Consider the following 25,165-nt stretch of genomic DNA (forward strand, 5'->3'; position numbering starts at 1 on the left):
TAATCAACTTTGAATATTATCCAAGTTTAACCAATGTGTACTAAATATAAGCCTCTTTCACAGACACAGATAAAAGCTCAAGAAATACCCCAGTGGACAGACTCATAAACTTTTTCCAGGTAGATTTATTTTTGGCCTTTAGATATGGTTTCAAAGTAATGTAGTGTGAGTTTTAAAGGACACATGGGGTACATATCCTTGATACAGATTATTAATAGGTACTCAATTGATGTTGGCTGTCTTCTGGGATTATACACTACTTAGTCTGGTACATACTGACTGATATGATCAGGGTGATCACTGTGATGATGGAGGCAGTAAGCTCTTCTGAAATGTTAATCAATATCTACCAGATTACCCAGTGTAACATCCCAGAAGACAGTCATCTTTACATTCATCACTCAAGTCTCATCAAGTACTCAATTATTCAATAAGTTCCATACTGCTGTTAAGTCCAAAGAATTATGACCTTTTCCACAACCTACTGTCTTAAGATACATTTTAATATTACCCTGCCTTCTAAAACTTTATTTCCCAAGCAGTTTTTTTTATATCAAGTATTCCAACCAAAATATTATAGGCATGTCTTGTTTCTGTAAGGGTCTACATATCCCAGTAACTTCAGCCTCTGATTTAATCACAAGACAGCTACTCATTATCTAATTATATCACACCCCACTTCCCTTATGTCAAAATATTTTCAGCATCTTGTTTCCAAACATCTTCTATCTTTATCCTTCATTCAGAAAGAGAAACATAGTTTAAACACAGAGATGACAATGAACAAAATTGTTGTACCGTGTTTCTTCTTTACCTGTACTTTGATGATTTTAAAACTGGCAGTAGTGGTAAATGTAGTGTGCTTACCTCACTGATACAATGACATTACCAAGGGGTCACAATCCCATATAATTCCCTTCTAAATCCACTGCCACACTAACCCCACTTCCATCGCTACATGAGAAGATAAATGTTAATATTGTCAATATTTTAAGTTGTAGTATCCTTGCACTAAAGATTCAGTTTGGTATGGACTGTCAGTTTCAAAACTTCATATAATAACAAATGACAAAAAATGTTTTACTATCATCAGAATGGGTTTTAAGGCTGCACTGTTAATTTTATTGGAGACAAGTTGTAGCAAAATATATGCTGACAAGATTTTGAATTCACAAAGAATTTACCATATGGAAAATTACACAATGGAGATTTACTTTATCATATCACTGACAATAATATGTTGTGAAATTTTAACAGATTTGTGATACCTTGTTATCCTGGATTCAAGTAAAAAGGGTTTTACAGCTATAGATTTTTCAAATCATGAGCAGAATATAGGGAGTATATAAATTCTTTAGTAAAATTATTTAATGACAAAAAAGCTGATAGTAATCTGAGTACTGGGCTCAAACCACTAATCTTTACAATATCAACATAATGCTCTGACCAAGTGAGGTAACTGCTCTTATAATAATATAGTTTTAATGTATAAATAAAAACTAGCTGTTCTTTACAGCTGTAATAATTAGTAAAGCAATTAAATATAAATATTTTTACTGCATTGGAGAACATAACTTTCTGCAGAGTCATTAGTAAACACGTATGCCAAGATCTTAGTAAAACTACATTTGAACAGTTATTCATTGATTCAGCTATGCAAGAAGGGCAGTAAAATAAAAATGTTCATCAAAACAACAGCAATCCATGAAAACAGAAAGAAATCATGAAATTATTAGTAACCTAATCTGACACCCTTCGGTTAAGAGACAAAGAGAAAGAGATGCAGACAAAAAAAAAAAAGCTATGTAATGAAAAACTTACTTAGCATTCATGATCTTTCTCTCTAGTTTCTGTTTATCAGTGGTATACTGTGTCATCTCATCTCTGATATCTTTTATTTCATTTTTTATTTTTTGGACTTCTTCTTCTGTTTCATTTAATAGTTTCTGCAATAAAGTGTAGTTTTTGTACACCAATATTGTTGACCTTGATTTATCACGATAGCCACCACACAGTGATCCTGATCGCAACGCCTATGAAGAAAATTATATGGATTAACATTTAAAATATTCAAATGCATATGAAGTAAATGAAGGTATACAGCTTATGCCACCTGTGAAAGAACTTATTTGTATTCATCAGCACTGTAACATTCCCAGAGTTTAAGAAGATTTTGGGAGTGCTCATTTTTAAACAACTTTTTACTAATATTTCTTCTGTAGCAGAAAAATGTAACTAAAAATGTTTTACTACTCAGTACAGTTTTTCTGATTATAGTAGGGCTATTGAAATTGAGAATGTCTGATGACAGTCATCATGAAAGGTAATCCTACATTCTCTTTGGCTGCAGTTCTAATGTTGTTACGGATACTTCCCCTTGACATTATTAACACTGATTTAACCTTTATCATACAAGAATAAGGGATTAAAACTCTCCATTCCACGGGGCTGCCTGCCAAACTTTAATTCTGGGTTTATGGTTTAGCAGTAAATTAGGGCAACTCTCAATAAGCTGTACTGCACATAAGCCACGATGAATCGTTGATAAAGGTTAAATAGTTTTTTAACTTTCTTCTAGATAACTAGAATCTCAAAATCTATCTGAGATTTAAAAATGATACCCTCATCTAATTTGTAAATACATTTAAGTCTTCTTATATTAAACCGTGAAAGTGTTATGTTACATGTTTAAAGTCTTCTGGATGTCAAAGAATAACATATGTAACATAAAATGTCAACTCTTAAATGAAGTACTGTAAATTTAATAAATTTCAAGAATGTTAGATATTGTGGTCTTACAAATTTTATAAAGTTGTTTTTAAATTTAAACTGTATCGCAATGCATTCAAAGACTTCTTTTACAGTACACAGACAATGAACTTTAAAATACTCACCTGGTCTCCTTCGAGAGTAATACAGTCCAAATGATATTCATCAACAAAATGAAATGCAACTTGCATGTTCCTGCAGAGAACAGTTCTCCCAAAGACATTTTTCATTGCTTTATCAAACTCTTGTACATACTGCAACTTCTGTATTAGTGGGAAAGCATCCTGTTTGTTGGAACATACATATATTGTTTAGTAATACTAAGTGCAAAACTCTTGTTCCTGACAATTCAACATAAAGAAGAATGATTATGGCTATTAAAGTTAAGTGCTGTTTCATTTCTGTCCTGTCAAGGCTGCTGATATTGTTGACATCAATAAGATAAATTATTCAATAAGACTGACATTCATTTAAAAATAGACTCATATTAATTCTTTATATAAAAATAGCTAATAAATCATTTGAGAACAACAGTAACAAATCAGAATTGCTTTCCTGAAGAATTTAAGAACAGTCTATATTTGAGGGATGCTTGCTATTATGCAGTTCATAAACTTTTGTCTTCCATCTAAAACCATAAAGATAAAAATATATAAAACTAGGTTTCCTATTGTTTTGCATGGGTGTAAATCCTATTCTCTCACAGTAAGGGAAAAACATGGCTTCAGGGTGCTTAGAAGAATATTTGAACCTAAAATGGATGAAATGACAGGAAGCTGGAGAAACATACATAATGACAGTTCCATAGCTCATATTCTTCACCAAATATTATTAAGATTATCATATCAAGAAAGACTGGATGGATGGGACATGTAATGTGTATCAAAGAGATGATAAATACATACAATGTTCTGGTTGGAAAGCCTGAAATAGATCACAAGAAAGACCTAGGGAGGAAAATATTACAATTGATCTTAGGGAAATAGGATTTGAGGGTGTAAATTGGCTTCATCAGGCTCAGAATAGGGACCAATGGTGGCTTTTATGAAAACAGTAATAAATCTCCAGGTTTCACAAAAAACAGGACATTTCTTAACAAGCTGAGCATTTATTACTTCTGAAGGAGGACTCTGCTCCATGGAGTTAGTTCTAGTAAATTCTTGTACTTCATTAAATTTCTCTATTATTTAATTTCCATGGAAAAACTGACTCAAAATTGCCTGTAAGATTCTACCCTGTGTATCTAGACTGGCTCTCAAGCCCACTTAACCTCCTATTCAGTGTGTACTGGAATCCTTTCCCCCAGGGTAAGTCAGGTTAGACACCTCCATCAAGTGGTGAGTTAAAGAATGAGTAAGAGCTTTACCTCTTCTCCTTCCACCATTTGTGTCTTTATGACATGAACCAGGGACTGCTTTTTTATAAGTTCTCCACCATGATAGTTTTCTTCAAAACTAAAAATGATTAAACATGCATTAAATAATAGTATTCATATACATTGCACTCAGGCAAAATGCAGTTAGAGAGTTTTTTTGAGACAGTTCCCAGAATAAACTAAGTATATGGATGTCAGTCAAAGAAGAATGCTTATGATTCATTCCTTTTCTGGACCACCTCATTCTACACTAGTGTGTGAAAACTGAAGAATGTGTAGTTCCATCTAGGTACAAGAATAAAATTTGAAAACAATGTCACAGACAGTAAAGAATACATCATCTCTCAGTTCAAAAATCTAGCTCTGATTACTGTAGTAAACATGTTATATTAACATACTTGTTAAACCTGAAAGAGGGGCAAAAATCTCAAGGGATGTTCAAAAAAAACACAATTAAAAACTTACATTACTGACAGGGTAGTGAAGTTCTTTAACTGAAAGACGATTCAGAAGAAAGAAATTTATTTCCCCGTGCAAGTTACTGTGGTTAAATTCCTTTGTTATCTTGGAAGACACTTCATCAGTAGCCACAATGTGGTAGAAAAGTCTGTAACACACACAAAAAAAATTAAAATTTTATTGCAAAACTAATAGTTACAAGAAATTAACCTCTAAAGAGCAACCTCTATAAGTGTTTAAATCATACCTATAAAAACTGTGTAATAAAGAGTGCTGTTGAGAAGACAATTAATTGTAGCAGAAAACAGAATAACAGAGAAAATAAATTATATATAACAGTAATTATTTCAAAATATATCATTTTGTGTTCATCAAAACAAGATTAAAACAAAGGCAAACCATCAAAGGACCTTCTCTCTTACAAAAGAATCTCGAGGAACTTGCAAGCTGAAATGTGCGGTAACCCTAGAAATTATCAAGGTAATGTAGAAAGTGTGAATTAGGACCTCAAAAGTACATTGATAACATGGATAAGGGATAAAAAAGTCAAAAGTGGAAAAGTGAAATGTCATGTCAAAGTTGTGAAAAACTATGCTTACCACTCTGGTACCAAACAAACACCATACAAAATAAAATACAAAACAGCTAAAAATGTTGTATTTTCAGTCTTCTACCTCCAGAGAGAGGTGTGTTGACAGAATGAGTTTACAGTTTCTGAAACATACATCTGCAGAATATACTGTGCTTATACAAGTTTTTCTCTTATACAACTTACTTACATAGACACAACTGCCACATCTGTATACATAATTTACATGTGCTCTCAATTTAATTGTTTTTTATTGATATATGCTTATGTTTTGCCTATCAGGTCAATTCTAACCTTCATGTAATTTATCATCTCAATGTTGTTACTTTTAACATACGTATTACAATCGTAACATTTTTTAGAATTTCCCAACACGTTTAAAACATAAAACAGCTTTGAGAGTGTAAAATATATCACAAAAAAAATTAAACTGGGCGGTAACAATGTTCACTCAAGGGATAAAAAAAATCCTATTATCACTATGGATAGATGAGATCATAGAATGTGACCAATGAAGTATTCAAAGCAGAAATGTTTGTTTAAACATCATATAACCCATGTTAGAAAGAGACTGAACAATGTTTCTGTGTCAAATAACTAACACAGTGTTGGAGGACAAACTTTCCTGAACTAACATTGATACAAATGTCACAACAAAAGAAGATACAATACAACGGATCACATGGGGGTTAATTAAGTGGTATGAGAATATGTATATATATACATACATACAGTCATGGATGAACTGAAGGCTCATATGAGTGCATTAAGAGGAATCTGAGGTTTCAAGCTCATTTCAGTCTGCTGTGACAAGTCTCTATCATAAAAATGGCAAAACTTGTGGTAAGACAAACACTTCAAAAAATTTATACTATAAAGATATATATAAGGCTACGTGTACTTAATTCAAATTACTTCCAACTTAATACATTAGTACAGTAAGGCTAGTATAACACATTAGTGCAGTAAAGCTATTGTAACACATTAAAAGCAATACATTAGTGCAGTAAGGTTACTGTAAAGGTGGTGCCATAGTTATAGCAATTAGTTGCCAGTTTCTCATTGTGGAGGCCTGGGTTTGGGCCCAAGGCAGTCTATGTGGGATCTGTTGTGGACAAAGTGGCATTTAGGACAGGTTTTTCTCCAAGTTATTTCATTTTTCCCTGTCAATATCATTCCACCACTGCTCCATATTCACTCGTTATTATACAGGGCTGGATAATGGGCCTATTAGCAGCTGCAGTTCCACAGAGACATAGTCTCCCTCTTTTGAAGCATAATAATACTACTCTTATACATTGGTACAGTAAGTTTATTGTACTACTGCATGCTCATTTTCATGGACTTCACAAATTCAAACACAAAATTCATTCATAAACTGAAAAGTAGCATCAATTCCAAACCTCGAGAAATTTTTGGACACTGTTCTACATTATTTAGAACAGGAAGTTGGACAGAAAAGTCACAAACGACAAAAGAATATATTTTCACCAGCATTTATCTGGCAACATAAATAAACTGTCTAATGTGCAATCAGAACATTTTTCCCTCCAAAAACACATGCCAGATAAGTTTATCTTCTAAAACAGAAGTCAAATAGAATAATGAAGAGAACAAAAAAATGTTTATTCAGATTATCCTATTTCATAAAACAATATAATCATTGAATTTGTAAAATTTGTCACAAGATACGTACAAAATATGTTCATTGTGTGGACAAACTTTATCTTGTAAAACATAAGGCACACACAAAAATTAAAGAGAACAAAAAATTCTGGTTTTACCCACCTGTTTCATTAGACATAACACAATTCTTGAATATGTAAAATTTTTCACAGATTGCCTCAGAAGTATGTTCAATACAAATTTATTTCACAAACCATACAAAATAATGGCAAAAAAAGTAGCTTGTTTTTGCTATATAAGTTCTGAATGTGTGACAGCCACAGGATATCTAAAAGACATGTTCACAGGAAAGTTGTCTTATCAAGAACCTTGACATTGACCTTAGTGTTCCATCAGTTTTGAAAAGTTGCTGAATTTGTAAGTCACAAGATACCTAAAATTACTTTCACTGTAGCATATCTAAAACAAAACTATTAATTTTTGAAACAGCAGATTGTTAAATTTGTAAGTCACACAGTGCTTGAAAAATATGTTAATCCATTCCTCAGTACATATTTAGATTCAAGAACTGTCATGTATCTTCATTAAATTTTATTTTGTGGAGTTTTACTAAAATATGTCAAGAAATTGAAATTTTTATTAAGATTGATAATAACAATGACCACCTTAAATGGAAGTATTCACACATTTAAAAGTGTATCTAAAAAATATGTCACTAAATACTAACCTGAAGAAGACATTTTTAAAAGTGCACATTTCGAGTCAGATGTATTCTTTAACAATTGTAATGTATTTGATACATTTCAGAAATATATGAACTTCAATATTTAACTTCAAAAGGCATGTGCAATATTATAGATTGCTTAGATTGTTGTGTTATCTTAGTAATTCTCACACTACTTCATACAAAGTGCATAAAACAAACACACAAAAGGGAGAACGTGTTTAACCATTCATCAGTCTTGTTTGTTTACATTTAATCCTCAAATTACTGAAAATATTTCGATGAGATTTGGTATTGGGAGTCTACACCAAATGATTCCAGGTAAAATTAAGTTACAGTATTATTACATGCTACTTTCACACCAGACTTAGCAAAATAAAGTTTGTATTTGTATACATGTTCATATGGTATATTATTTTGCTTTCAAAAATTCACAAATAAAGCACTTTGAGCTGTTCTGTATAACCCCTAACAAACCTATAGTGCAGCATGTGTTGATTCTTAGCTTTTTTTTAAGTAATTTTTGGCACAATTTGTTCACTGTCTATTCATTTGACAAAATGTTTCAGTCCAATGTGGATATCAGGTTAAATACCCTGCTTTTAAGCCATTGCACTAAGGATCTCCTTCTGATGTCCATAAATAATAATAATAAAACTATATTTCCAAACGCTTTAAATTAGTTTAAATAGTTAAAGTTTAAAATTAAAAAAATCAATAAAAATGCTTTTAACACTGTCTGATGAGTCCCAGTATGTTTCTTCTGATTTATTGCAGTCAGACGTCCATATAGGTCTGTATTGGCATGGTCAAAGATTTTCTCCTGTGTAACAAACAGTATCTTATATATGACTACTGACAAATTTTGTCATAGCGCTCTTTAAAAAATTAAATGAGCGTAACTACAAATATAAATAAATGCATTTGCATATTTTCAGAAAACGTTTGTAAATACATGCCATGAAAGTAATAATTACACTAAACACCAATTAAATTCACCAATATTTGGAGTCTTACAGCCACACACAGAAATTTTATAGCAGTAGCAGGAAGTCTCAAGTTTCAGACCAGCCAGATATAAAAGAAAAACATTGTGAATGTGAGAAATACCAGACATCCACACCCTACATTATGTGCTGATCCCAGCCATAATCATAATCTTCACTACAATCATATCACTGAGGCATAATGGAAATCCTGCCCACTGTGTAGGTTCCTACCTTCAGCATAGTTGGGTAGGCAGAGGACAGGATGGTCAAAAACACAACACACAGTACAACATTATTGTATAGAAGGACTCAATAAAGCAGGGGAAATTTTCATGCACTTTCACATACATTTATTCAGTTCATATGATTTTGTTTTACAGATTATCGCACTGATGGCTGTGCTTGCTGCTACTGCTGCAAGTCCTCAATCAATCTTTGATCCACTGGGTATCTTTCAAGGCGTCATTAATATTTTAACAGGGATTAAACCTGTAAATCAAGCACCCAAAACAACAGCTGCTCCCACCACAGCACCACCTAAAAGTTCTGTTCCTACCACAGCAGCACCGACAAGTACTACTCCCACCACAGCAGCACCTACAAGTACTACTCCCACCACAGCAGCACCTACAAGTGCTACTCCCACCACAGCAGCACCTACAAGTGCTACTCCCACCACAGCAGCTACAATTGTTTCTAGCACAGGAGCATTTATAATTGCTGATCCCACAGCTGCACCTATCAGTGCTGATCCTTCCACAGAAGCACCATAAGTTCTCCTAGCACAGCTGGAGCCAAAACAACCTCTCGAGGAAAATATTCATGCACCAGTATTACTGAACACAATATATAAAACATCACATATATTTTCAAAATATTATATGTTATGTTATTTACAACAAGCAATGTAAATGATGTATTGGACATAATAAAATTGATACTATAAAATGTGGTAAAAAGTCACTGATTTTTATTAAACTTCCTATACTTTTGCAAGGATGTATAAATTATCGAATCAAACAAGATGCAGATAAGGTTGTAACTTACTGTTTCTATGGATCTATTGTGTCATCAAATAAAGACAACCAACCTTACAGACTGGAAGTATGATTCTGAAAGGACACTTTTATAAACACCTGAATGTCTGATTTTAAGAAGCCTTAAGGTGTGCTGTCCCTTATTCTGTTGGTTTTTATGACACACAATGCAGAGTTATAATTATATAATAAAGCAGGTTACAGTGAGATACTTTTTAGCATTCCCACTAACCACTGAACCTCTCAGGTGGAAGAGTCAAAATGCTCCTCCTGTCACATGATCCTTGCAGATACAACAAACTTATAGATTAAACATATTAAGAATAAAATTCACCTCTATTACAACAGATGATGGAAACGATCTCTGCTGTTCTACATGCATTCCTAGCACGTCTGCAGAAAGTGTACATTCACATACAAGTAATGAAATCCATGATAGCTGTTGTCATTTTCTGGGGTGTACAAAAAAATCTCAATGTATTTCACAATGCAAAATGGCATAGGTGAAGCCAAAGTGAGACAGAATTCTTCTAGTCTCTCATTTATATAATATAAGACCTTTACTGGTGCTCCTTGTAGTGGTACTTGTGTCTATGTACCATACCTAAAATGGTCCAAGTCCACATTAAAAGTTGTCTGAAATATCATGTTTCTCTATCCTAAAGATTTATTTACAAAACCTTATCCATACACAAATTACTTATATAAATATGGATTAGGACCTTATCTTATGATGGGTAATTGCATGTCCTGAGTGATAGCATTAGGCTCAAAACCACAATGACACTGATCATTCACAAATTTAATTAGAGGTGTCACAAAATGGAGAAAGAAAGTTTTTCTGTTCAAATCATAGTTCAATCTGTTTCCCAAACAGCCAAAACAAAATACTTACATATCAAAGAAAGCTAAAAAAAATTCCTTTTGTGACAATACTGGGTATTCAGTACCTTTACACTATATCAATTAATTGTTTCTTTTGATGAACTTTGTTCTAACACTTGCATCAATGTTTGTTCAGGTTTATCAAATAGCTGATGCTTCATTAAGTTTCTGATGTAAAAGTGATTAAGCATTACACTAACCTTCCTATAATATGAAGGAAGAAAGCAGATGACATGGAGTAAATCAGTATTATACAGAAATATATTTTTGTTTTTTAATTGAATTGAATAAAACTAAGTAGTTCTAGTTCCCTCAATCTAACACCCCTCAATTGAAACGATCTGATTTTGTCATTACCATTCATGAAACTCTGAAAACAAAATCCATTAAAATATATCATAGAAATCAAATATTTTATTAACTACATGGTTTCATTATAGTGATCAAAATGATGAAATGGGCAGGACATGTAGCACACATGGGGGAGATGAGAAAGGTACTCAAAATCTGAGTCAGAATATTTGAAAGGAAGATACTGCTTGGTAAAATGAAATAAAGATGGAAGGATAATATTAAATTTAGTCCTACAAATAAAATAGTCTGAATTGGATTAATCTGGATTAGGATATGGTTCAGTGATGGGATCTTGTGAATATGACAATGAAACTTTCCTTTAAATAAAAGGTAGGCAATTTACTTACCAGTTGAGTGGTTATAATCAATTAAGCACTACCCAATAAGAAGAGTACTGCACCATATTCATTTGTAAGGCTGACAAAAATGTGAAAATTATGGAGAAATTGGCTGCATAAGTGCCCATTAAGGACACTACAAAGGGAACAAATTTGTACACAGCTTCATTAGTTGAAGCCCTACTGACCTTTTTCCTTTAATGTAGGTAAAGGAAGCAAAGAAATTATTCAACGGCTGTGAATTTAATAGGGAAAATGTCAAAAATACTGTCAGATACAAACTCAATATTCAATTAACAAAAATTACAAAACCAGGGAAAGCTATCAAACATTAGTATTATATATTATATAAAATCCAGTTTGATGTTTGTTGCTTTGTTGTAGATTCAGTTCCACCCAGAAGACTGAAAGTTCTCAGTAATGGCACTAGATAACAAAATATTCTACACTGCAATTATTGCTATCATTAGGATGCTTTCAGACGTATTTATAATATGTGTGACAAAAGCATTCAAATAACATAGTGTGTAGCACAGCTGATGTTTTTCATTTTGTTCTAAGTTGAAAGGAATGGGAAATAAATACAGGAGAAAAAGAGAAGGTGATAGAAGGAATGATATGGACAAAGGAAAGAAAGAAAGTCCAAAGGGAGTAAAGGATGAACATACAAATGAAATCATTCCCAGCTGAGCTTCAATATGTCTAATTATCATCATAATGATTCATATTAATCATTCCGTGATACATAATTAAAGTAATGTATAATTATGCTGTATATAAGTAAATACTGATATTACATAAAATTCCTGAACTGAACAAGTGAAACAGAAATCTGTCCACTCTATGTGTAGAAGGGTTTTGTGTTTATAAGGGGCTGCAAGCCAGATATTAGTACCATGATTTAATAGTTTAACAGCAAGTTACTGCAATGCATGGTCAACCAGAATATGCATATGCCATCCCATGACAGCAGATAAAGATTTAAATATTGTTGGGCTCTATTTTACGATAAAATACTAGAGCTCTGTGGCTAATTAAGGATAGTATTGCCATAAAACGTCAAGTCTTCTAACACCAAGCAGAAGGAAAATACTCTTCAGATCAATGTCATAACAATTATCTGCGTTAGGCAAAAGTGAGAATACGTAACATTTGTAAAGTCTGAACATTGAATTGTATCAGACCAAAAATTTTTAATTTGGAATGGCAGAGAGAAGAAACACTGCAAGATATTTAAAACTGGGGTGGTGGTATGCTACTGTATAACACTATATTATATTACAAGTGAGCAAAACCTCCTTGGGAGCCAGCAGTTCTGGCATACCACAAGAGGGAGCTGGTGGTTACTACATACCTGGGGATGAAGGTAACCTACAATAGGAAGCCTGCAATGTAGGCAGGCTTCGTCCGACTGGGACAAGGTATTTATAAGTACAAGGAGGAAGCTTAAAAAGCCAAGAAGAGCCAAAGTAATATCAGGCACTCACAGCAAGCTGGGTACATGGTACTATCCAAGTCCAGGGAGGCCCTGACCAGGGTGCTTAAAAGGGCAGTACCCTAATTAAAGAGGTCAACCCACTCCACAAATCCAAGGACTTTATGAGACCAGGGACATATATGGAGGCTTTGATTATGGCTGCTAATAGCACAAAGCTTCCATCTGAAAACAAGAACCTCTCAGCAGGGATCCAGCAGTTCTGGTATACCACCTCAGGAAGCTGATGGTAACAGCCAACCCAGGGAAGCTAAGAAGACAACTGCTCCTTGATGCCCGTGGGACAAAAATGGAACATGGGAATTAAAAGAGAACACAGTGGAAGCCACACAAAAAAGCTTGTCTAACATACAGCCTCCTTCTGAAAGTTGATTTCTCTCATTAGGGGGCCAGCAGTTCTGGCATACCACCTTAGGGAGCTGACAGTATCAGCCAACCTGAGAAACTGAGAAGACAAACATGAGATCCTGCTGCATAAGATACTATACTTCATGGGATGTATGAGGCTGCTAGTGAATTGAAGAGAATGGGGATGAACAAAGATTAGGAAATGGTCACACTGCAAGGGTTAGTTAAGCACCAACCCCATTCACATTCATTCAAGTGAGAAAAATGTCAGATGTCACTGATTGCCAAAAATTTTCTTTAGATTCCCTCCCACATACGATCAGCCAGGCAACATTTATTAACACAAACATAAAAGTTCAAAATAAGGTGAACTCAGAATCAATTGTTTATGCTAATACCATACCGCTTATTCTAAAACCTTAGTTCAATAACACTGCATCATAAATAATAAATAATAGGATAGTTACCAATGGTAATTTAAGAAATAAAAGAGACATCACTTATTATGGTAGTACTGAAGCATCTCTTTGGACCCTCTTTTAAAACCATTCAATACATTCACTTACATGAATAAGGTTTAAAACAGGGCCTTCTCGTACAACAGCGGTTTATAAAATAATGTCATATTAACAAAAATGTGCTTTGTAATTATTTACAATACTTCACAAGTATTTAATAACAATAACATGTACTTCTGCATTATATTAGTATATTTATGTAACAAAATTAATGAATATCTGGACATTTACACCTGAACCAATATTTATACAACTCTCCATCAAGGATGTGTTACGTACTTGAAGAGACAATAAAATGTTCTGAATTTAGTATATATAAATGAGTGTGGCCAACCATTTGAAGCAAGTGCAGGGTAAGAAGTCTGCATAGAAAAACTAGTATCTGACCTCCAGTGATACCAACTGCAACTAAAAAATGGCAAAGTTTATGGTAAGTGTACGTATGTAATAATTAAATCGTTTCTCTACTTGCATTATGTTTCTCACCAAACTAAATTACATGTGTGTACATTACATCCAGATTAAATAACTCAAATAACAAAAAGGAAATGTTGGTCAATAAAAGTATATAGAGGCAAACTACACTGGAAAACTATAGCACATACAAACAGGATAAAATTAAATAAACCAAGAAAATAAATAAGTAAAAAAAAATCAGGCACTGCACTAATAAACCAAACTTTAACAAGAGAAAGCTTTGTCCTATGAAGGTACTATTTTATTAGAGGCACTATTTATTTACATTACCTTAATTTTTATGCTTGCTACTGACTAAAATAAACCAAAGTGCTACGCACAGAATGTGTGGCTATGTGTAATGTATAAATCTATTTACCTGTCTTTTATCAGGAAGAGTTATAAAAAATTTAAAAAATACAAAGTGTATTAGAAGTAAAAGAAATGCATACAATCATTATTTCTTCTGTCACAAATATAAACCTTCACATTTCTACAAACAGCTATCTTCAAACATTTACAATTATAAAACAAAAACAAATCAAAAATGTATGCAACATGAAAGAGAAATTATTTCCTGTTGTATTATTCTTTCAAAATTAAAACATGGCAAATAACCCAGTCTCACATATCTGTAATCATACGAATCTGAATATACATTACATTCACACCCACATTATTCTCAAAACCGTTAATACTTAATACAACATTCTGTCAAGTTGAGAATCATTTACAAGATACCCAATTCATCAATAAGTTTAGCCCATATAGCCATACTTTTTTACCTCTTTCACCATTGCAAAAATACACATTTTTTTCATTCTCTGCCCTATAAGCATATAAGAAAATAAAATCTTTTGTTATTCAAATTAAATAACCATCTCAACAGCTGCCACAGAAATATAGTGCATGGTTGTGGCTATTTCAATGAAATAAGAATTTCAAATTATCTAAAACAATATTTGAAAAAAAAATTGTCACACGCATACACACAACACAAAGATTTAAATTATTAATTCTTCCACATCATCATCTTCTTATTCTTCTTTTAACATCATTCACATTTTTAAATGGGTCAATGAATGAAAATTCTCCAACCTCTCTGATGTTCGTACAACTGTTCCATGTTTCTTGCCAGCTCCTCTCTCTTCTTGATGTTTAGTGATACCTGGAAGTACCATCCCTTTCTGAGTCATTATGAGCCTCTTTCCTTTAAATACATGTGTATAAACTCTCCACGCAGTCATCTTATTATTTTGTATCATATGGGTTCTCTATAGACAAGTATCACAAGTTCTGCCTGTTTACAAAGGCTGAGAGATGAAAATGTGCTTCACAACTCATTAACAGATGATCAGTGATGTCTGAAGTTCCAAAATATATCTGCAAAATGTCAGTCATGTTTATTTATTTGTTTTGAATATTCCTGGATGATGCACATCTTGTATAAATAAATTTGCATGTGTTAAATTCTTCAACAGTTCAGTCAGATACGCCCAGAACTGAAGCGTGTTACTAAACAGATCTTTGAGGACTCCAAATAATATTTCTAATGTTTTTAATGTCTCACACATAGGAATTAAAGATTCCTGGCTCAAACATTTTGTCTCACACACTTCGTCTTATACCATCTCAGTATCCACTTCCACTTATTACATTATGAGAAGAAACCCTACATACAATAACTTTAAGCAACATGATGTTCCACTGACTGTTACATATTTCAGCTGTTATTTGTGTTCCCAACCAAATTTTTGTACCTATGACCTTGCAAACCTCTCCAGTTCTTGCATTATTTAATACTACTAAACATAAAAACATCAGTCTTCTCCGCTGTACCCTGTACAAATTGCTGTGTGCTCAGCTACCTGTGCTTACATCACACAAGGGCTTCTAGGAGCCACATGCCCTCAGTATTTTCAAGTTTTTCAGATTCTGATAACAGTTGACTGTAGTTAAATTCTAGCTGATTGATATTTTTGCAATGAACATTAGTGATACAACACAACATAATAAGGGACTGTAACCAGTCAATACGGCCAGTGTGTGTTCTTGGTACAAAGACCAAGATGACTACCTCAGTAAAGCTCTTTCTTAGCTTAGACTTCTAATGAAAATTTCTGTAACACTGATATTGTACAAGGCACTGACTTTATGATCATATAGTCAACAATGGCAGGCACTGCCCTCCCAAACACAATCAATTAATAAGATAGCAAACATAAGTCATCATCATCAAGAAACAAACTGAAATGTCATGCAATCCTCAACAGATATTTTTTTACTATCAAATATACCATTCATTCCCTTCAGTTCTATGCAGATCAATGTGTATAGTACTCTTCTGAAGCATATTACAAATGACTATATGGACATCAGTAAATTGCTACTCCAAATTAATTTGATTAGCATGTGAAAAACTCTTACAGAACAAAAAACAGTACCAAACACTTTATAAGAAAATTATAAAATGCTAATAATAACAGATCTAACTTACAATTTCTCTGCTAAAGTTCCCTAAAACATAGAACTTCCCTAGCATGGAACTGATACTGAGAAGTTCAACCTTCCTTTTAGCCCTTCGACACTGGCCTCAGCAAGCCATATTGACTCTCATGCCCTATGAAGTGTCTCATTAAATTCACCTGTACAAGCACGCCACTGCTGTTACTCAGAAGGTAATTTTGGAGCTTTGTATATAAGGTTCTCACCTTCCTCCTAGTACACTTACGTGCTTATTTCAAGCATTACACTGCCTTATTAGTACATCAGCAATGGTCATGAGCGAAGAAATGTTTACAAACTTCTTAAAGCTCCAAAGTCTGGTATCTGTAGACCATTCTTGGAGGCAAAGACAATGTGTTGCAATTAAAACAAAGAACTGAAGCTTGGTACATAGTCTTCTGTTCTCAACTAACTTCAGATATTTTGCTTGCAAAATTTTCACTTATCACTTGCAGTGACAGCTTATAAATCTCATGTACATAAAAATGTCTCAAGCTATCTACCTTATAGCTATCCATAATATCATTACAAAATATGAGTTCCTGCTATTTAGAGCCAAGATGGCCTGTGAAATAATGTGTTCATTTAATTTACTATAGTGCTGCATTTATGGGGTCAAAATACTTACATACCCCACTACCCCAGCTGTAGATTAAGATTCCTTTCAAATGTCCTGCATTATCCAAGGGTCACCAGACACTCTGTGATCAAGTCTATACATGTGTGTACCAATGTTGCAAATTAAACACAAGTGTACAATATAAGATTTGAGGTTTTCACAGCGGTGAGTCTGAAGATTGCTGTCTTCTGGGTTATTGTGCCGTGTAGTTTGGTAGATTTCAACCAATGTTTCATAGGTCATACTGCCTGTCATCGTCCTGATGATGGAGGCAGTATGACCTCTGAAACGTTGGTGGAAATCTACCAGACTACAAGGTGCAATAACCCAGAAGACAGCAATCTTCAAGTGTACAATAATTCTGAATTGAATATATAAAAAATGTTTAACCTACATAGAATTAATGAATGTGAGAAAGCCCACTACATACAATATTCACAATGTCTCATCTTCACATGGACGTTCTGTTTTTCAGATTGCTCTGATGGCAACTCTTGCTGTCTGTGCTGCATATCCAAACCCACTAACCATCAAGAATCCTATCAAAAGTATAATAGATGATAAGATAAATGACCTCCTTCAGATTATTAACTCAGTATCTAATGACATACCTGCTCCTTTCAAAAATGCACCTGCACCCCCTGTTCCACAAAAAGATGTGCCCAAACCTCCTGCTCCTTCAAAGATACCTCCTACAGTGGCTGATCCTCCTGCAGATGCACCCATAGAGGATGAACCTCCTACAGTGGCTGATCCTCCAGCAGATGCACCCATAGAGGATGAATCTCCTACTGTGGCTGATCCTTCTGCAGATGCACCCATAGAGGATGAACCTACAGTGGCTGATCCTCCTGCAGATGCACCCATAGAGGATGAATCTCCTACTGTGGCTGATCCTTCTGCAGATGCACCCATAGAGGATGAACCTACAGTGGCTGATCCTCCTGCAGATGCACCCATAGAGGATGAATCTCCTACTGTGGCTGATCCTTCTGCAGATGCACCCATAGAGGATGAACCTACAGTGGCTGATCCTCCTGCAGATGCACCCATAGAGGATGAACCTCCTACAGTGGCTGATCCTCCTGCAGATGCACCCATAGAGGATGAATCTCCTACTGTGGCTGATCCTTCTGCAGATGCACCCATAGAGGATGAACCACCTACAGTGGCTGTTCCTTCTGCAGATGCACCCATAGAGGATGAAACTCCCTTAGTGCCTGATTCTCCTGAAACCGCATAATAGAGTTGAAGCTTCATAAAAATTTGTAAAGAACTTTACACTTTATGATTAACGAATCAGTCTAGTTACAGTATCAACAAACATCAAATTAAACAAAATGTTCTATTACAGTCAATATATCACTAGATTCCACTACCTGTAGCAATAAGCCAAAATGTAACTAACTAACTAAATAAAGAACGTTCCTCTCTATATCTGGTGTTGATAATATATGCAGCAAAACCAAAATTCATACAACGTAACCAAACTCTCTTCTATAATTGTGAGTATACGATACATCATAAAACAACAGTATAAGATCTGGTTTCTTCTGCAAGTAATTATGGACAAGCCTAGAGGCAGTTTCAAAACAGAAGAACTAGGAATCTCTCTTCACCATTCTGTCCAGAATATCTCCACTGCCCATTCAGGTTTCTGTATAGTTCACCACAAAGTTATTTCTTTATGAGTAAAATCATTGTATTTTGAAATGTATAATAAAATATTTTATGCATAAAACATTTATGTTTCACATGCCCAAAATTTACTATCATGAATTTTTTTATTTACAGCAAAACAAACATAATAAAACTTCATTTAAGTAAATGTGATCAAGCACAAATTTAAAAGTCCTGAGTTTGTTTATGCCATAAATGTTCCACCTCTAATATCTGCATCATCAGCATCTTAATACTTTAGGAAATTTAATCCTTTCTTTGCCAATAAACTGAAAGTAGAAAATGCAGAACTTGCCAATGATTAAACCCAGCTGATTCTTAAGACAGGCTATCTATACCTTGTAATTCATTCATAATTAAGTTTTATAGAGTGGTAATAGGAGATTAGATCCCAAACAGCTATAAATTTTCATATTTCCTAATGCTGCAAAGTTGGAAAAGGGTCTTCAGGTTAGTGATGCAATATCTGATAGGTCAAAGTGAGTATATGTGACATTTGCAAAGTTTCAAATTTTAAATGTGTCAGACCAACAATTCTTAATTTGGATTGGCAGAAAGAAGTAAAAAAGCAGGAAATTTAAAGTAAGATGGTACTCTACTGTGTAATACCACATTATATTGTAAGTGAGCAAAATGCCAAATATAATCTGTCACTGTGCCAAATTCTTTCTTTAGATTCCCTCTACAGACAGAGAGTCAGCTAATATTTACTAACCAAAACATAAAGTTAAAAACAAACCAAAGTCCAAATTTTATACTTGTCTGTCTAAAAAATAAAATATTGATAATAAAAACATGCTTTGTAAATATTTACAATGGTTCACGAGTTTCCATAACAAATAACATGTAATTCTCCATTGTGTTAGTGTATTTATGTGACACAATTAGTTAATATCGGGACATTAACAACATCTGAACCAATATTTATACAAGTGTCAATCAAGCATATTACGCACGTTAAGAGACAGACAAATGTTCTAGATTTAGTATATATAAACAAGCACAGCCATCCATTTGACACAAGTGCAGCATAAGAGTCTGCATAGAAAAGCAGTATCTGGCCTCTAGTGATAACAACTACAGCAAAAAAATGGCAAAGTTTGTGGTACGTATATCTAAATAATAATAAAATTATTACAGGTAAGGAATACCATACAAACAAAAATGTTGTACTGAAACAAGATACTGAATGGCCAGCACAACATATTACAGGTAAGGAGCACCATAAAACAAAAATGTTGTAGATGGCTGTCTTCTGGGTTGTTGCACCATGTAGTGTGGTAAAAGTTAAACTTCTAACAGATTGCATGGATTCACCACCATGAAAACCTCAAATCCCACTTAAAAACGTTGTATTACACATAAGCAGTAGCAATATATTACAAATATACTTTGTTTCACAGAAACACATAATGGGAACAGAACAACAAAAACATCTATGATGTGGAATTACCACTGTCTATTAATGTACATGCATTTTAAAGACCTTAATGATTTATATAACATTTTATATTAACAACTATTTGCAGTGACTTAAGTGCAGTCTACAAATTTTAATATGGCCAGTTCTTAGTCAAAACATGTAGTTCAAACATCAAAAATAATAGACATTTTACAATAGTGTACGGAGTATGACAAAACCGATAATACAGTGAGTAAAAAGTTAGGATGTTTAAAAACAAAGTTAAAAATGAGAACACACCAGAATGCTTCACTACAGAATCAAATTCATACTGATACTCCTCCAACCTTACTCTTCACTGTGAAAAATCCTACATACATGTAGCAATATTATTCATTAAAAACAAGTGTGCAACAATGCAGACTCAAACATAAAAAGAATTTTCAATCTATACAGAATGCATGTGATAAAGCATAATACATACAACCTTCACAATCATTTCTCATGCTAACATGGACATTCTGTTTTTCAGATTGTTCTGGTGGCCACTCTTGCTGTTTGTGCATCATATCCCTACCCACTAAAATTTATCAATCCCATTGATGTGATCAGAAATCAAATAGACAATACAATAAAACAGATTCTTCAGACTATAAATTCACCACTTATTATCAGACTACCTCTTCCTGTACCTTCTACTCCTTCAAAAGATGCACCCACAGTAGCTGAACCTCCTGCAGATGCACCCACACCGGACCAACCTCCTGCAGCGGCTAATTCTGCAGATGCACCTGCAGAAGCTGAACCTCCTGCAGATACACCCACAGAGGATCAACCTCCTGTAGTGGTTAATCCTCCTGCAGATGCACCTGTAGAGGCTGAGCCTCCCATAGTGGCTGATCCTCCTGCAGATACACCAATAGAGGATCAACCTCCTGTAGTGATTAATCCTCCTGCAGATGCACCTGTAGAGGCTGAGCCTCCCATAGTGGCTGATTCTCCTGCAGATACACCCATAGAGGATCAACCTCCTGTAGTGATTAATCCTCCTGCAGATTCACCTGTAGAGGCTGAGCCTCCCATAGTGGCTGATCCTCCTGCAGATACACCCATAGAGGATCAACCTCCTGTAGTGATTAATCCTCCTGCAGATACACCTGTAGAGGCTGAGCCTCCCATAGTGGCTGATCCTCCTGCAGATACACCTGTAGAGGCTGAGCCTCCCATAGTGGCTGATCCTCCTGCAGATACACCCATAGAGGATCAACCTCCTGTAGTGGTTAATGACCCTGCAGAAGCTGAAAATCCTGCAGTGGCTGACCCTCCTGCAGATCAACCATAGAAAATGAACTGGCCACAGCTTAATCTCAATATACAATTGAAGGTTCTTGAAAAGTTGTAAAGAACTTTACACTTTATGATTAACAAATCAGTCTAGTTACAGTATCAACAAACATCATATTCAACAAAATATTCTATTGCAGTCAATATTTCACATGATTCCAATTTCTGTAGTAATAAGCCAAAATGCATAATAGAAGCTGTACCTAACTAAATAAATAACGTTCCTCTCTATATCTGGTGTTGATAATAAATACAGCAAAACCAAAATCCATACAACATAACCAGACTCTCTTCTATAATTGAGAGTATACATTATAAAACAACAGTATAAGATCTGGTTTCTTCTGCAAGTAATTATGGACAAGCCTAGAGTCAGTTTCAAAACAGAAGAACTGAGAATCTCTCTTCACCATTCTGTCCAGAATATCTCCACTGACCATTCAGGTTTCTGTATAGTTCACCACAAAGTTATTTGTTTATGAGTAAAAGCAGCTGATATCCAAAGTTACTGCCATCCAATAAAAGGTCTGAATATGCAATAAGTGTTCTTCCATGTAGTTGGAATGGAGTTTCAGCAAATGGATAATGTCCCATACAAATTCTGTGTTCCTAGTAAAGATACAGCATTATAACACTTTAAAGATTCATGAAGAACCAGACACAAAATTTTAATTGAGAACCTCTGGATAAAGACCATCTAAAAATCCAACATATAATACAAAATATTTAGAACTTTAAAATAATTCTTACATGTCTAATTTCTGTATTATCAGAGGAAATATACTTCATGATTATTATAATCACTTTGTTTTCTTACAATGATTCATATCTGTGTCATTATGCATCAAATGGCTATAAAATCAGGCTTAAAAAATGCTTATGATACTGCACATATGATTATCTGGTTCATATAAGAGATTCAATGGACATCTTTTATGGCATTTGTGGTTGGATTCAGATCTTTGGAACCAAAGATTTAGCATGTCTGACTTGACTAAATTCGTGGACTATGTCAGACGCAGATGAGAACACTCTCGGGTTACCTGCTACCATGCAGTTCATAATATTTTACCTTCCAGACTACTAACTAAACATTTGAAAATTAAAATATACAAAACTGTAATTTTAAATCTTTTCTTTTGCATGGGTGTGAAATTTGGTCTCTCACATTAAGAGAAGAACACGTACTTAGGGTGTTTGAAAGCACGGTGCTGAGGAAATATTTGAACCAAAAAGTATGAGGTGCCAGAAGGTGGGAGAAAATCACATAATGAGGAGTTCCACATAAAGTGTTCAAAGTCATCTATGCACACATACTTGAAAAATCTATTCAACCTCAAAGTGACTCATAAACACCTGATGTCACATGGACATCAGTAAATACAACCATTATGTTTCCTTCAGGTGTTTGGGCATTAAAACTCAAACTGTTGTGATTATGCTATAAGCTTGTACTGACTTCATGTTGAGAGCAGCAAGCATCAAGTGAAGAGACATTTCAAATGCATCACTTCCCACACAGTTAATCTCCCTGCAAAATGCAGTCCACACTTTCTGTAGTCCTAGTACTATTACACACAGTTTATGGACACATTCCAGAATCCTTATACATTTTTAAAAAACAAATACCAACAATATGTTCTACTTACCACAGATTAGTAAAAGTATTGTTGATGTCTTCATTCTTCAATATCACTGCTGCTACATGAAGTTAATGGGGTATTCAATGCATGAAAACACTGGTAAGTCTGTTGGTACCAGAATGAATACCTGTTGCATTAACCCTTTCAATCAATTAGAACTTTGATAAAGTGCACTTCTACATAGTAAGCACATTTCATCAGGAAGTCTGAGTGATGTCACAGCAATAACATGCTGCTGCTTGTAGTTGCATACTTATAACCTGAGATAAAAAAAGTTCACTTACCTCAAGCCATTAATCACTATTCCACAATCCACTAAAATAGTTAAAGCCACTATAAACCAAATAAATATTGTCAATTCAAAGTAATTTCCTAGCAACAGATCACTGAAACATTCACCATTCACGGTGCTCATCATGTGGTAAACTGAATGTTTATTGAAATTTCAAGTTCTCACAGTGTCAAGTATAAAGACTGCAATGAGTCATCACACTGATTATGGAGGCAACAAGCACCTTTGAAATGTCTGTATTCCAGACTACACTTAGCAACAACCCAGAAGATAGACATCTTTAGTTGAATGTTTTGTTCTACACGTATAGTGGAACAAACTGATGGCATGCATTTACAATACCGACTTCACTGTTACAAGAGATGTTCTGTAACGCTTACCATTCTTCAAGTTGACATATTTGGGTATTGACAAGTTATGAATGCATTAAAGAGGCTTAGAGTGATAACAGAAGACATGTGTAATACAAAGTTATTACTCATGACATATCCAAGAATTTAACAAGAGGTCTCATAGGTATTCCAAATACTTCTGACAGAAAGAAAATGGCTGTCTTCTAAGTTTTAACACCATGTAGTCTGGCAGAAGTTTACCAATGATTCAGAGGTCCCTGCTGCCTCCACCATAAGGGTAATCACTCATCACTACAACCCAGAAAACAGCATCTTCATACTCGCCAAATCCTATTACTTTAGAGAACTGACAGAAATTAAGATGTTATGAAATTGTATAAAATCTGCAGTAACCAAATGTAATACCTATCATCCCTTTCTCTAAATGTTAACTGATATCTGTTACATTCTTTTGCTTTGGTAGATGATGTTTATATGAGAAGTTTCAAATAAGATCATATTCAATAATTCCATATATCTGTACAAATGTCTCTAATTAATCATTCCTACATGTGTATCACTGACATGTTATCCACTCTGAAGTAATTTAACCAAGTCTTCCCTTTTAGTAAAAGTAAAGTAAAGTTTGTCCCACTATATGCCATGTAGGCGTTTGGGGTGAGTGGAGGTATAGCTCCTCTCTTCCTTGACCTCGGCACTAGATGGGGGTGAGTGGTCAGCATCACGCCCCGGCCGGCTTTACCCCCGGGAAAGGACCCCAGTACCCATTGGAGAGGAGGCTGGGTGGGCCCCAGAGCCGGTCTGGACGCAGAGGCTAGAGGAAAAATCCTCTGCCCCCGTTGGGGATCGAACCCCAGCCGTCCAGCCCGTAGCTAGTCACTATACTGACTGAGCTATCCCGGCTCATCTTCCCTTTTAGTACTAACTGAAAACTTAAGACACATACCTCTTACCAGCAGTCACTTCCACAGCAGTTAAGAGACTGTCACTGCATTCCAAGTTTTCTAGGACTGTCCCATAGTACCCACTAACAGAGGCTTCATCATGTCCTTGCAGTTTCTTCATTACTTCCTGTAGCCCTTCCAAACCTTCAATGACATTCTGTAAACATATATGTAGTGAAAAATTTGAGACTCAAGTTATTAAAGCAACATTTGAATGGCGATGAGCCTAAACAAAACTCACAGAATACCATTACTAATTAAGTTAGGACTACATTAAGTCTCAACGAAATTATGTGAGATACAAATTAAATAAGTTGAAATATAATATTTTTAAGCACATACCATATTGTATATAACATAACTACCATTTTTCAGTCAACAAAATTGTTTTCTTGTTTCATATAAGCATACATTGTACTTG

The 25,165-nt window shown here is 34.5% G+C and overlaps 4 protein-coding genes across 7 annotated transcripts in view; 3 read left to right on the forward strand and 1 right to left on the reverse strand.

The window, feature by feature from the left end:
• The window catches only part of LOC110829946 (structural maintenance of chromosomes protein 3), a 55,143-nt gene that overhangs the window by 16,497 nt on the left and 13,481 nt on the right, over positions 1 to 25,165 (reverse strand). For all 3 annotated transcript variants that reach the window (XM_022064198.2, XM_087342742.1, XM_087342748.1), the window contains exons 14-17: positions 24,747 to 24,901; positions 4,610 to 4,751; positions 2,895 to 3,053; positions 1,822 to 2,033 (exon numbers count right to left, since the gene is read on the reverse strand). In XM_022064198.2, coding sequence (XP_021919890.2) covers positions 1,822 to 2,033; positions 2,895 to 3,053; positions 4,610 to 4,751; positions 24,747 to 24,901 — 668 coding nt within the window. The remainder of the gene's footprint in view (positions 1 to 1,821; positions 2,034 to 2,894; positions 3,054 to 4,609; positions 4,752 to 24,746; positions 24,902 to 25,165) is intronic.
• Positions 5,907 to 9,494, forward strand: LOC110829952 (uncharacterized). The gene is made up of 2 exons (XM_022064212.2): positions 5,907 to 6,035; positions 8,912 to 9,494. Exons 1-2 carry the CDS (start codon positions 6,021 to 6,023, stop codon positions 9,302 to 9,304), a joined length of 408 nt encoding a protein of 135 aa, XP_021919904.2. The 5' UTR covers positions 5,907 to 6,020; the 3' UTR covers positions 9,305 to 9,494.
• On the forward strand, positions 13,803 to 18,521 carry LOC110829949 (uncharacterized). Of its 2 annotated transcripts, XM_087342876.1 has the most exons (3): positions 13,838 to 13,936; positions 16,540 to 16,640; positions 17,562 to 18,521. In XM_087342876.1, the coding sequence occupies exon 3, from the start codon at positions 17,571 to 17,573 to the stop codon at positions 18,327 to 18,329; it is 759 nt and encodes a 252-aa protein (XP_087199002.1). In that variant the 5' UTR covers positions 13,838 to 13,936; positions 16,540 to 16,640; positions 17,562 to 17,570; the 3' UTR covers positions 18,330 to 18,521. The 2 variants fall into 2 exon arrangements, with proteins under 2 accessions (XP_021919900.2, XP_087199002.1); XM_022064208.2 differs by lacking the exon at positions 16,540 to 16,640 and having other exon boundaries at positions 13,803 to 13,936.
• On the forward strand, positions 19,718 to 21,743 carry LOC110829950 (uncharacterized). Its single transcript, XM_022064211.2, has 2 exons — positions 19,718 to 19,871; positions 20,701 to 21,743. Exons 1-2 carry the CDS (start codon positions 19,857 to 19,859, stop codon positions 21,508 to 21,510), a joined length of 825 nt encoding a protein of 274 aa, XP_021919903.2. The 5' UTR covers positions 19,718 to 19,856; the 3' UTR covers positions 21,511 to 21,743.

This window comes from Zootermopsis nevadensis, unplaced genomic scaffold, assembly GCF_977971745.1.
Source record: "Zootermopsis nevadensis isolate Lab colony 2312 unplaced genomic scaffold, Znev_1.0 Znev_ptg000001l, whole genome shotgun sequence".
Classification (NCBI taxonomy): domain Eukaryota; kingdom Metazoa; phylum Arthropoda; class Insecta; order Blattodea; family Termopsidae; genus Zootermopsis; species Zootermopsis nevadensis.